The sequence below is a fragment of the Equus caballus genome, chromosome 19, assembly GCF_041296265.1.
Source record: "Equus caballus isolate H_3958 breed thoroughbred chromosome 19, TB-T2T, whole genome shotgun sequence".
Taxonomy (NCBI): Eukaryota; Metazoa; Chordata; class Mammalia; order Perissodactyla; family Equidae; genus Equus; species Equus caballus.
Window position 1 is genome coordinate 40664186 of NC_091702.1, and position 14656 is coordinate 40678841.

General features: G+C 36.8%; 1 protein-coding gene across 4 annotated transcripts in view; it reads left to right on the plus strand.

Moving 5' to 3' along the window:
* Positions 1 to 14656, plus strand: part of OPA1 (OPA1 mitochondrial dynamin like GTPase) — an 84802-nt gene that overhangs the window by 48024 nt on the left and 22122 nt on the right. For all 4 annotated transcript variants that reach the window (XM_005601892.4, XM_001500454.7, XM_005601891.4 and 1 more), the window contains 7 exons: positions 1187 to 1339; positions 2721 to 2829; positions 3321 to 3400; positions 6589 to 6729; positions 8505 to 8621; positions 10394 to 10487; positions 10990 to 11100. In XM_005601892.4, the coding sequence (XP_005601949.1) occupies positions 1187 to 1339; positions 2721 to 2829; positions 3321 to 3400; positions 6589 to 6729; positions 8505 to 8621; positions 10394 to 10487; positions 10990 to 11100 (805 nt within the window). The remainder of the gene's footprint in view (positions 1 to 1186; positions 1340 to 2720; positions 2830 to 3320; positions 3401 to 6588; positions 6730 to 8504; positions 8622 to 10393; positions 10488 to 10989; positions 11101 to 14656) is intronic.

Sequence of the window (14656 nt, forward strand, 5' to 3'; positions counted from 1 at the left end):
AACATCAGTGTCTAATTATTCAGGTGTATTTCACCCCTTTCCTATCCTGCTGCAGTCCTAGCTTCTTCGCCTCTGTTCTCAATTTCCTCAGTCCTCTCTTTCTGAGAACTCTTGCAGCTGCTCTACCTAAGCTTCATGTTGCTGACCCTTGCATCAGTTCTTGACACATTTACCCCTAAATTAGAGGGCTGCTGCTACCACTTCACTAGATCTCACTCCTGGGCCAAACCTTTTTCTGGGCCTTTTGCATGATAGGATATTTTCATATCCTAAGGTTCAAGGAGTGGAGCTAGTCATGAAAACAGCAATGATTCTGTTTCCTGCTGCTTTCTCCTTCACGCTGGGGTGTGGTAGAAAGGTGTGGACCTGCTGAAGGTCAGGAAATGTCGATTTTAATACCTCGCTCTGTGTTCTTCGCAGTCACCTTTCTTTATGCCGTAATTTCTTAATGTTTAAAATGAAGAGGGCCAATATAAAATGCAACATTCTCTAGCCCCCTTAATCAGAAGTAGTTATAGTTCTTAATTGCTTTGGACACTGTGCTCTCCTGTTCACTGTTCAGATGATTAGCAGTTAGCTCTCACACGAGGCTGGGTAGTGCTCAGCTCTGTTGGAAATACTGCTGCATTGCTTCATATATTTGCATAAAGGAAAGATGGGAAGAAGACTAAATCATTAAGAAATTTTAAACTTTTTGCAGCGTGAAAGAAGCCTGCAAACTCACATGTTGTACAGAGTGAAATAAATAAATAAGTGAACCAAGTCTGGTGGCTGACTAGCATGCATGCCTTTCCAAAGGAGGCAGGTCCTGTTCAGCTCCAGCAGGTGGTGCTATGTAGGAATGTGAGTACAGTGTTGCCAGAGAGTTGAGAGAGGCTGGAAACGCAGGGTTTATGTGAAGTCTCAATGCTTAAATGTTGGCTACTAAATTTTAAAAATTTAAAGCACTGTATATGTCTAGCAAAACATGTCTGGAGGCCAAATCTATCCTACCAGCACCAGTGTGAGATCTCTAGACCAGGGTTTATATTTGCTGACACTTAAAAAAATGTGATTTTGTATGTGTTTTCTGATAAGCTGGTTTATCACATCTATTTGGCTTAAATTCATGTGTTTATTTTTCATGTTACACATTAAATAAAGTATGTAGTATAAAATATAACTTTTTTATTTTAAATAATTCTAGGTTGCTTGGGAGACCCTGCAAGAAGAATTTTCCCGCTTCATGACAGAACCAAAAGGAAAAGAGCATGATGACATATTTGATAAACTTAAAGAGGCTGTTAAGGAAGAAAGTGTTAAACGCCACAAGTGGAACGATTTTGCAGAGGACAGCTTGGTATGTCGCATGTATATTAGGGTGACAGCCTCATATTTTTGTATAATTTCTCAAATTAATGCTCTTTGATAGGAGACTTTTTATGTAACTGTTTAAATTAGATCCTGAATTTAAAATAATGAAGGAAAGAAATAGATTTACCATCTGTAGTCAGCCCTTTGACATTTCTCTGCCCTTCTAAAATCACCCTGTGTTTGTTCTTTCTCGGCTGTGATTTCAGGGAAAAGTCAAACTTCACAGTAAATAGGCTTCTCAACTTTCACAAATTGTCATCCACTAGGCATTACATGGGCCTGGACTGTAGACAGCCGCTTCTCATTGTACCCTTTTGGTAATGGAAGGAATTAGACACGTTAGTTTTCAGTGGGTTTGAGTCATAAAATGTTAGGCTCCTAACTTCATAACACTAACTACCATGTGTTGAGTAGCTACAAGGTGCCAGAAACTCTGCTATGTGTTTTGTAAGCATTATTTTATTTAGTTCTTAAGCAGTCCTATTCCTGTCCTTGACAAAGCTGGGATACTGGCCCCCTTTAATTACAAAGCCTGCCTCCTGACCTCCACCACCTGATAAAGCTTTTGTTATGCAGAGCATTCTTATCACCATATCAAACCTTGTTAAGCACCTGCTCAATTTAGACAGAGATGAGAGGCTCTGTTGAAAGATAAGATTGAGCAGTTTTCTAGGAAAATGTGAATCTCACTGTTGGCTGGTCGAATTTATTATTTTTTTTGAAGAAATGTTTGTCTTCATATTTGAAAACCCTATTCATTCTTGTTAAATGTCTTATTAAGACTGACTTTCTGAGAGAATGGTGCCATTTTTATCCATTCAAAAATTATAAAATTTGAAGACCGGTTTTCTTATAATAAATAACTAACATTTACTTATGATCATCTAAACCTTTTAAGCTTCCCTCCATACATTTTTGATTACTGTTAACAATGAGATAATGCTTATTATTATTTCTTCTCCTGTCTTTTTTGAAAATACTAACGTGTAGGTCGTATGGCAAAAAGAAGAAGTGCAAATGATCTGAATTATTAACTACTGAAGACTGGGGTTCTAGATGTTGGATTTTATGTAGCTAAATGTGTCATATGCCCCCTCCCCCCTCCCGCCCCGGACTGTCTTAGAGATGGTCGTCTCATTTAATTTGGGCTAGGAGAAAATCTCCGCTGTTTATTTTTTAGACAGAAAACTGACACATAAGCTGGCAGATAATAGGGCCTCCTGCGTTTGGGTGGCAGGGACTTATTTTTCTGTTGTTTTAGATACATCTCTTATTTTGGATATTTGCTAAACTGTCAATTTGAATAAAATTACTAAAATGATAAGACATAAATCAAATTAGCTGCTTTTCTTTCCTTGTTATTTCAGAGAGTTATTCAGCACAACGCTTTAGAAGACCGGTCCATCTCTGATAAGCAGCAGTGGGATGCAGCTATTTATTTTATGGAGGAGGCTCTTCAGGCTCGGCTCAAGGATAGTAAGTAGGGACATGAGTGAGTGAGTTTTGAGTATTCCCAGTGGGAACGGAGTCAGTCAACATCAGTGAGCATTTAAAAAAAAAAACGAATTAACATTTCAAATCTGTGTCGTTAGTACTATAGTTGAAATATGATTTGTGGAATTTTTCAGTTAACTACCTAGTAACTACTAAAAGCATTAAATAAAGTGGACACATGAGTTTATATGTACTCGTTCTAAAAAGCTGTAATTCAGACTATTTTAGTCTTTGCTACCATACTTATGAGAACTTTATACGCAATTGTACTTGTCATAGATTCTAAATAGATGTAAAGTGTTCTTATATATGTACCATATCAATCATGTATTTGTTTTTCATTTCATCTGAATTTTATTGATATAGCACTTTGAAGTAGTTAAGAAAGCAAACCTATTATTAGTTATAATTTATGTACTTGGTAAGCATTAAAATTCTTGATGAATTAGAAAATTTTTTTTTAATTTTTCTAGCTGAAAATGCAATTGAAAACATGGTAGGTCCAGATTGGAAAAAGAGGTGGCTATACTGGAAGAATCGGACCCAAGAACAGGTAAAAACAAACAAATCTCTTGTCTTATGATGATAGAATTTTGTTCATTATAATTCAAGCATTAAAATATAACCTTTGTATGCCTCTACTTAATAATTTCACCTGTTTCATATCGTCCTTTCTAAAATATAAACAATCTTAAGAATAAACAGTAAGCTACAAAAGAAAGGTTTTTTTTAAAGAGTAAGGTAGCTGTGTTATTAAAAGGCAGGGGAGATGAAACATGCCCCTTTTGTGGTTGATTTCTTTGTTCACTTCAGCTCCCTATTTGAGGTAAAATGAAGATTAAAGTTAGAAACAGAAGAAAAAATGATAAGGATTTCAGAGAATGTCGTATGAATGTGATTAGAGTAAAAGATATAATGACTTTTTTTTTTTACCTTATTCTAGTATATGATCTCTGAATTTTTCTGTTAGTTGGCTCTTCAGATTATTTGATTCCTTTGCATTTTTTGCACCTCTGTCCTCAAAACAAGTATAAAAATTCAGACAGGAAGTAGAATTGTAGAATTCATTCATTTAATAAACGTTTAATGAGCACTTCAGAAGAACAAAATGGTAAAGGCAAGTATAAATAACTACAAATGTGTGAGTAGAGAGAAAACATGTAAGTCGTTCAAGTCCTCCTCCCCAGCCTCCACCCCTTTTATTCTTCCTTATCGTTAAGGCTTCTTTTCCCATCCGGCGTTCCGTCTTACACCATGTCTCATTCTTATGTTCATTCCTTCAATAAAAATGAATATAAATAGAATATAGCATCAAAATATGTAAATAAAGGGAGTAACGAATAAGAAGAACAGGTGGCATCCAGTCCACTTTCTTTTCTTCATTCCTCAAATCCGTGGAATTAGAGAAAGGAGACCAAGGTACAGAAATATCAAGAGAGGAGATAAAGAGAATGAAAAATTACCGAATGATACGTCATTCCTATTTCCTTATATATTTTATTTGTATTTGTTTTTATTTTAAATACAGTTAAATTATGTGATCAGCACCCTATCTTTTCCTAGTTTCACGCCTTTCCTGTTTCATGAGCTTTCTGTCAGGTGTGAGTCCCCGTTTGTCTTAATAGCAAAGAGACAGTCTTCCTCTTCTCTTTGTTCTGATACAGTTTTGTGTAGAAATGGGTCGTTAAGAGACTGGAGAGGAGCTGAGGCAGTGTCAGAGTTAGTGGTTGGACCTCGCCTGTGCTCCGGGCGCACCAGTTATCTCTGCTCTACATGTGGGCTCAGAGGAGGAGGTCTGTCAGAAAAGAATGTCTGGAGGAGCCATCAGAGGTTTCTGCCTTCCAGACAGGGAGAAACATTGATTGGAAAGAACTGGTGTAAGGCAGATAAAGTCCAAAGAAAAATGGTATCTGACCTTCAAGGCTTAGTGAAATTAGACCTGAAGTCTCCAGAACAATCAATGATGGCAGAACTTGCCTCAGCACTTAGTGGTAAATATGCTTTGGCCAAACACTCTTGGAGAGAAATGATTCCTGCTTGTCAGTTATTTTTCTCAGGAACTTGAACCCATAGGGTGTCCCTTTAGGAGAAGCAGAGAAATTAGTTTTAGTCAGTGCAAGGATCTGTAGCTTAGAGGAGGAAAATGGAAACCCTTCAGAGAAGAGTCTTCTCCCAGGGTTTCAGGGAAGCACGTATAAGACCAGGCTGACTGTGGATCAGAAGCCGTGATTTGGAGTATTGAGAGGGGATGTCAGAGTCCCTCAGGCAGGCGTTTGTATGTCCATCTTTTGTTTTCTCTTTCAAAACAAAGATTTGTATCAGACTCGCTGAATCGAGTTCTCCTCTAACCTTTCTAACCTTCCTACTCCCACTTGAAAACCACTGTCCTAGACCTCATACCTGCAGGTTACAATGAGAAACAGATTCTAGAAAAGTTTGAGAATATCCCCAGGTCTCACCTTGCAAGTTTAGGTAGCTGTGTAACGATTCTTCTGTCTTTGAGTGACTGAATTTAGCAGGAAGAGAAACTTAAGATTGTCCTTTGTTGAAGATGAGAAATCCGTGCTCTGAAAACTGCTTTGTGCTTTTGTGTTGTTACTTTTTCCTTAGTTTTCTAGGAAAAACCCCTCTCTTTGAAACGTTCTCACTTTGAGCGAGGTGATTGGAGACCTTGGTCAGGATAGATGGGAGAGAAGTGTTCTCCTGAAGACCAAGTGTGGTGTGGACAGCCGAAAGTGAAATCAGGACAGGAGGAGTTGGGGAATATATCATAGTTAGAGATTCCTTCCTACCTCAGACCAAATAGCACATGTTTAAGGAAACAGTGACATTTCTCTTTATTAAATACATTTCTTCTAAAGTGTCATGTTCTCAGAGAACATTAATTGGTAGCAGTTCCATTTACAAGCCAGTTAATTTTGTGTAAATATTATCCTTGTATGAATACTCAGATTCTGTAGCTTGGCACAGTTTGGGGCAAAGTGCTACGACAGTAACTTGTTTAGAGTAGTCAGTGAATTTGAAGCTAGTTTCTTGTACCTGCAATTTTGAAAGAAGAATTGATAATGAAAAGATAAACTTAATTTGACACCATATAAGAGTCTTATGTTCAAACTTATCACTAGTGTGCATATGTTTTCCTCCTTTGGTGAAGAGATTGTGAACAATTTATAAAGAGACTGAAAGTGAATTTAAGAATCATAGGCACCTCACAGCAGCAGTGTAAAGCATGATTTTTAATGAAAAGACTTTTTCAGAAAATCAAACTGAATTTTATATTTAATTTATCAGAAAAGAAACATATGAACCACTACAAATCCTTACAGTCATCTGGTTCTTAGGCGTGAGGCGTTTACAGAACATTTCTATTCCCATGTATTCAGGGTACTTTTTCCTACACTGCAACCACACCCTAAGCTCAAGAAAGAAAGCACATAGTAAGGTGCCAGGTGCTGTAGCTTCGACAGTAACACATTTCAGCAAGAGTGAAATATAACACAGAGCTAATTCCTTTTTTTTTCTTTTTGCCTCTCCTAAGTCCAGGTGGTTCTACATTTGTAAGCCTGTTGCCCTGTGTTCATAAGCCAGGGTACTGTGTTCTTTCTTGTTTGTTATGATTGGGCTTGTGGCGCCTGTAATACGATAGCATAATTTAATTTTTATTAAAATTGAGACTCTGTTTTTATAAGTGTGCCAAATCATGAACCATCTAAACACAATCCTCTTTTAAACATTTTAAAGTTTGTTCACAATGAAACCAAGAATGAATTGGAGAAGATGTTGAAATGTAACGAGGAGCACCCCGCTTACCTTGCAAGTGATGAGATAACTACAGTCCGAAAGAACCTGGAATCCCGAGGAGTGGAAGTAGATCCGAGCTTGGTAATAATACTGCTGAAAAGCGTGAACTGGCTTCTTTAGTCTTTGTTTCTTGTAGTAAAATGTAACTGCTTCTAATGTGTTACTTAGATATTTAAGTGGTTAATTTGACTTTGATCATGTGTGCTTGGCTGGCACTGAAAGCTCAGTCATTTTAATTGTGTAAAGAGTACAAATTTTTTTCTCAGTATTGCTTTTTTAAGGGGATTGTTTTAAATATTATAAATGGGGGAATTGAGACTTGGAAAAGTGAAGTACCTGGGCAAGGTCAGCAGTTAGTTCTGGCAAAAGGGCATGAAACCCTCCCAGATCTCTGCACCACATCATACTGGTTCAGATTGCAAAATAGAATTTCTGCTAAAATATGACTCATTTATATATATGTATGTTTTTTAATCAAATATACCTTAATCAGGTGTGAGTGGACTTAGAAAAAATATGAACAATAAGTTTTTATTAAATTGGATAATGCCTTTGGGTTCTATCTCATTTTCCTCATTTATAATAAATATGAGGATAAAACTGATCACAGTTAGACTACTCTTTGCTTACCTTCATGAGGCTTATTTGGGGAAAATTGTTAAAAAACCCTTGTTTCTGGGCCTATGTTCCCTATTTAGGATACAAGGGATCAAAACCTCATTTTAATGTTAGCTTAAGTTAGCTTAAGTGAAACTCACTTAGAAAAGTCAGTCTAGTGGGGAAGACAATCATATAAGAAGTTTCAGAGCCACACGTAAATTCTTTTAAAGGTTATCTGCTACTTATGTTTCTGCACTTGAGAAATGAGTACTTATTTTAAATTCCACCAGAGATCAGAACAAGAAAAGAAAACTGGTGCAACTCAAAGCAGTTAAAGCTGTTTTACATCTAGCGTTAGACTTGTATGTGGCTGTAAGTGTTGACACTTTGGTTAATACAGTAGGAGGGACTTTGCCCATATCTTAGGATATGGATTGGCTGTATATCTTAATTACTTCTGTTTAAAGTTCTTGGAATGGACAGTTGTACACAGTTTAATGTTAGAGTAACCCCTAGGTGGCAGCAGACTGATGTATTTTGAGCATTTTCTTAGAAGCAGAAAGCATTTTAAAGTAGCCTTCAGGAGATGTAAATTCTAGTCCAGTTCCATTCCATTAGCTGGTAATATTACGGTCAGTCATTGACATAATCTTTCTGAGCCCCACTTTTCTCATCTGTCAAATGGTTTTGATGATACTTGTTTTACCTACATAACATTATTATTGTTATGCTCAACAAAAGACAATGGTATGAAAGAACTTTGAACACTCTGACAGACTATATAGTAATAACGTGATGGGGTCATATTGCTGTGTTAACAATGAAATTTAATAATCAGAAAGGAAATATTGTTGGGTTGATGGACGTGGTCTGAGACCAGCTTCTTAGTCCTAACTCTGTCCCTAGACAAGGCTCATAACCTCTTTTTGCTTTGGACTGCTTACCTCTATCTGGGGGAGGATAATCCCCACCCTATCTACTCTACAAGATGGTTATTTGAATATTAAAAACGATGCTTGTTAAAAACACTGCAAATTTTGAAGTACATAAACTGGTAAGGAGTCAAAGTAGTAGTAAATCTAATCTTGGTCTTGAAAAAAAATTTTAATGGACAAAAAAAGTTGGTAGAATAACAACATTGCCATTTGTTTTAATTAGCTTTTTTATAAATAAACTTTGTGTATGACTTTTCAGAATGTGTTCAAACGACCTGAAGAGAGTACAGTAACTCTTTGATCTTTGTTTTTTTATTTTAGATTAAGGATACTTGGCACCAGGTTTATAGAAGACATTTCTTAAAAACAGCTCTAACCCACTGTAACCTTTGTCGACGAGGCTTTTACTACTACCAAAGGCATTTTGTAGATTCTGAGGTAAGGTTTCCGAAAAACAAGGAGAAATGGTTTTTAGTGATATTTTTTAAGAATTAACTTTTTCATGTTAGAAAATACTTCATTCCCATTGTGGAAAGTAAATGCAATAAGTAAATGTAAAAAATATGCAGTAAGAAGTGGTCACTTATAATACCCTGGCCTAGAAGTAATTTTAGTTAACATTTTTATGTATTTCTGTTCCACTGTTTCTATATACAGTTGTATGTGTGTGTATAACGTAACCATCCATTTGCAATAATGGAAATCATACTGCAGAACAATTTTTATTGTGTTTTTCCCTTGTATTAGACTGTAATTCTTTCTTTATATCACTAAAATCTTGCTTTACGTAATTCTTTAAAAGATCTGTTTAAAGTTCTTGGAATGGACAGTTGTACACAGTTTAATGTTAGAGTGACCCCTAGGTGGCAGCAGACTGATGTATTTTGAGCATTTTCTTAGAAGCAGAAATGCATTTTAAAGTAGCCTTCTGAAAGAACTCTCTTAATCAGTGATCTTATTTGAGACCCCTAAAATGCTTTTGAGTTTTTAGCAGCTTAAAAGAAATTTATATTTAAACGCACCTATGTAAAAAGTAGCATAATTTAACTGTTGAGAAGATTTCTCTCTACAAAATAAGCTTCTTTTAAAAAATTTATTAACTTATTTTCATATACAGCTGAATTTCAAAAATGGCTTGAGTGCACACTCAAAGAAAAGAGGTTAACCTAAGGGCCTATCTAAAATAACATGGTTGTTAGTTGAGACTAAATACAATTTAAGGGTATATGCTGTGAATTTTAGTTGTATATAATGTAATGAAATTCTCTACTTCCCAAGTTTAATTGCTTTGTCATTGGAATTATAGCAAAGCTATATAGGTGTGGGGCAGACAGAACCCAAATCATACGGAATTTTATGGATCCTGTGCAGCAGTGATTTAGTAGCTTCTATCTGCAATAGGAATATATGCATTAGTAAACATGAGTATTTATTATTAAAGTTTAGAATATAGGTACTGACTTGAGTATCAGTTCCCCCGTATTCACAGTTTTGCTTTTCCAGGTTTGGTTTCAGTTACCCACAGTCAACTGCAGTCCAAAAATATGAAGTGGAAAATTCCAGAAGTAAACAATTTATAAGTTTTAAATTGCATGCCATTCTGAGTAGTGAGATGGAATCTCACACCATCCCTCCTGGGACGTGAATCATCCCCGTTGTCCAGCATAGCCATGCTGCACAGGCTACCCATCCGTTGGTTACTTAGTAGCCATCTTGGGTATCAGATTGACTGTCATGGTATTGCAGTGCTTGTGTTCAAGTAACCCTTATTTTACAATAATGGCCCGACAGTGCAAGAGTAGTGATGCTGGCCATTCAGATATGCTAAAGAAAAGTCAGAAAGTGCTTGCTTTAAGTGAAAAGGTGAAAGTTCTCAACTTAATAAGGAATGAAAAAAATCATATGCTGAGGTCCCTAACATCTGTGGTAACATTTATTACAGTATATTGTTATAATTGTTTTATTTTATTTTTAGTCATTGTTGTTAATCTCTTACTGTGCCTCATTTATAGATTGTTTTATCATAGGTATATATGTATAGAAAAAAACATGTATAAGATTTGGTAATATCCATGGTTTCAGGCATCCACTGGGGGTCTTCGAATGTATGCCCCATGGATAAAGGGGGACAGCTATGGTTGTATGTGTTTATAATCATGGTTTTCAGTTTTAAATTTGCATTTGATAATCTTGATTACCTAATATTTCAGTTGGAATGCAACGATGTTGTCCTGTTCTGGCGAATACAGCGCATGCTTGCTATCACTGCAAACACTTTACGGCAGCAGCTTACAAACACTGAAGGTAAGCCACAGAGGGACTGCTTTCTAATTTTGACGTCAAAAATAATAGTAATATCCATTTTTAATAGAAGAATGCCAATATACTTTCTTAAAAATAGATTTATTAGAAAAACTGAAAAATTTTAATTTGCCCTTAAAATATTAATGACAATCATAATTGAAAAAGACGGGAGATAAAACATACCAGGAGTTTCCCTTCATCACACAAAAACTCTGTTAGAAAATGATGCTTAAGCATCACTTAGTTTTTTTGGGGAATCTGGACTTCCATTAAAATGTTAGGACTTGAGACTATGACTTTCTCTGAGAATATGTGTTCGTTTCATTTTGATAAAAGTGCTGTATAACAGGTCGAAATTCTCCCTATAACGGTGAGAAGTCTGAATTTAACAATAGATCTCACATGAGAAAAATAAGAACTTACTCTCATATATTGTTAATTTTATTATCCTTGTACGTTCATAAAAATGGTACTCCTCAGGTCTTTTATTTACTTTGAACAGTCAGGCGATTGGAGAAAAATGTTAAAGAGGTACTGGAAGATTTTGCTGAAGATAGTGAGAAGAAGGTTAAGCTCCTTACTGGTAAACGAGTTCAACTGGCCGAGGACCTCAGTAAGTAGTTCTTCCTCCTTTTCACTTTCTCCCTTTCCATTTATTTTGTTCATCCATTTAATCTCAAACTTACAAAAAAGTATATACAAAGCACTTTTTTTGCCTGAAGTATTGGAGAGAGAGTTGCCGATCTGAAGCCTCATCACTTCCAAGTACTTTAATGTGTGCTTCTTAGAAATGGGGATTTTTCTCCTAACAACCTTAACGCGCCATCAAAATCAGGATGTTTATGCTGATACATCACTGCATCCAATGCTCAGACCCCATTCAAGTTTCACCTGTTGTCCTCATGTTGTCCTTCCATATAACAAGATGTTCCATGCTCATCCTGTACTTTCCCTGACCCGGCTTCCTGTTTTTGGAGAATGGCTTTTAGAAATCAAGAGTTGTGGGGCCGGCCCCATGGCTGAGTGGTTAAGTTCACGTGCTCTGCTTCGGGAGGCCCAGGGCTTCCCTGGGTCGAATCCTGGGCCCGGACATGGCACCGCTCGTCAAGCCATACTAAGGTGGCATCCCGCATGCCACAACTAGAAGGCCCCACAACTAAAAATACACAACTATGTACTGGGGGGCTTTGTGAGAAAAAGGAAAAATAAAATCGTTGAAAAAAAAAAAAAAGAAAGAAAGCCAGAGTTGAGAACTAGATATGCTCATTGTTTTTGGAATATCACTGTTCCCAGATCCTCTCAGTGTAAAGAACTAGAGAACAAATATTGTGTATGTGTGTGGGTGTGTGTAGATAGGTATATATATACATTTATATCTATATTCCAAATCATATAATATGTCTATATTGAAAACCATAAGTTGACACCGATAGTTTCCATTTTAATCCAGCAATACAGGATTCATTCTAGTTTTCTCCTTTTCCATATTTGTAACTCCTATTTGTGACAATGAGAAATCTGGCTCCAAGTTTCCCAAATATGTTTACTTATTTTGATCAGTCCTCCTATATGTGACCACATTTGTTGCTATCCCCTTCATTGCACAACGTTCTTTTCACCCACCTGAGGTTCTTATCACCCAACTCCAGGCCACCATCACAGTGCCTTACCCTGTGTTGACACCCTTTCCACCTCATCTAGGCTCAGACCTCCCGTGCCAGGTTGTCCTTCTTTTGGGCCCTTTTTACTGAGCTCATGCTCTGACACTGTGCCAGGCGTCTCCCCTCTCATCCTTCACATCCCCTACCTTCCACACAAGGACTCCCTCCTCTCCTGAAACCGTACCATGCTTTTGTGGAGACACCCTCTCATCCTGCTTGTACTCCCACACCCTGTACGGGACAGCCCTCCTGCACGGATGCTCTCCTCACTCCTGGGCCGGGCTACCAACACGCCGCGTGAACACCCTGGTAAACCTGCTTAGGCTTTACCACCTACACCAGGCGCAGATGGCTTTCCTTCCCTCACCCCTCCCCACCACCAGCCTAGCCTGACCTTACTTTGTCACTTTGTTTGGGGGGATATTTGGTTCTTTCTTGAATACTAGTGGGTTCTTAGCTTTAAGATGTTTGGGTTGTATACTAAGATTTCCTTAGATCCTTGAGAACCCAAGAAAATCGATGAAAGATTAATAGTATTAAATAAAAATACTGGAGGTTGGTGCTTTTGTTTGAGCTTAGCTTGTTACAAGTTTCCCTTATTTCAGCTTCATGAAGCAATGTACTTTTTCTTTCAATATATACTGAAATTTTCTGTCTTATGCATTTTCTCATATCCAAAAGAAAGCAAATGCTGAGTAGAAAGAAGTTCTTCAAATTTGAAAATAGTTTGTAAACTAAATTTACATCACTGCAGTATAGTCACTACACTATCCGAGAGGAACCAGGCAGAGTTTTCCTATTTTATACCCCCTGCCTAAGCAGCATGCTCTCCATCCACCGCCTGTCATCTCCTCTCCTCTAGTTATCTGAGGTCTTCATTCCTTTCTCTGTGCCTTTTCTTTCTTTCTTTCAATAATCTTTTTTTGAAACATATCTCATTTTAACTTTTATTTTCATGTTCTGTTGCTTTTCTTTTAGTTTTTTCATGCCACTTGGGCAATATAGTTAAGTGTGTGCTGAATTACACAAGATCTGTGTTTAAATGTGAACTGCCATTTACTACCTGTGTTATCTTAGGCAGGGTATCTCCCAGAGCCTTAGATTCTTTGTAAAGACAATTCCTATAATAGTTATTTCACAGGATTGTTAGGAGAATTAGTTCAGGAAACATTTGGAAGTCCCTGGTTCATAATTTTATGCTTAATCACTGCTGTTATGGAAGAAGTGTGTCAGTGTCACAACATAGACAAATACATTTCTTTTATATCCCTCAGGACATAGCTATCAGACAGTGAAATACTTCAGCGTATTTTACCAGCATTTACATTTTTAAGTGATTAAAAAATGATGTGTCTTTTCTCATGTTTTATATAAAGACTTTGTGTCACCCCATCACTCTCCACTGCCAATTTTATAATTTAAGAAAATGTATTACATGAATTTGTGCTCTGTCAAGCCAAGTCTTATATTCTCTTGCTGGTTTTCCTGAGAAAGTACTCATGACTCCCTTGAAATGGTTTACTACTTTTGTACGTATAAAATCATGATCATACTAATGTACCAAATAATGTCCTCGGAAACAAGTCTTTCGCCAGTGATTCAGCTTCATCAGTCACACTAAAGGAGCTGAGCCATGACTGTCCATTAGCTGAGAAAGTGTCTTGAGAGTACCTTTTCCTTACTGTTTATCTTTAGTCAAACACTTGGGAATATGGTCATGGATACTTTCAGCCAGAAAACTTTCAAAGGGTAACAGTTACTACTGTATTAGACGAATCCAGGTTTCTAGTATAGCATATTCAATTAGAATATAGTGACATTAGAGGAAGAGAGGCAGTCAAGAGAATTTTTACTAAAAATTCAAAATAGTATAGAGTATTTTAGAGATTGGTAAAAGCTTGATGCATCACATTTTTGCCAGTCTTAAACTTGCCCAATTTTAAATCATTTTACCACTTTACTTTCAAGATTCATCAACTGATTGTCCTTTAAGATGAGTACATAAGAAGTAGTGCAATGTTTTCTCATATTCTAGAGGAGATATACGATTTTCATTATTGAAATGAAGCCATGAAGCTAGAATTAGGAAGATCAAAGAAGTGGAAGAAGAGCCCACCTCTTGCCATCTTCGGAGGCTCATGAGAACAGGAGTCGTACATAGGAACCAGGATGCTTTGGAAATATGGGGGATTCCATCGCTGGAGCAGGAAAAGGTCACAGTAAACCTGGAGCATCTTAAGATGTAGAAAGTAGGGAAGTGTTGCAGGGTGATGGGGACATGTCAACAAAATACAGAAGCCAGCTTGAAGAGACTCCAGCTGACCAAAACTAGGACAATTTCGGTATCAAAATAAATAATTACAGTTACATATTGTAACACACTGAATAAAACAGGAATTCATGAGTTGATGATTATATAAATAAATGGATAAAATCAGTGATGAGGAGTGGGATGTTTGTATAATCACATAAAATAGCTCCACGCAAAATAATTAAAAAGGGAAAAAG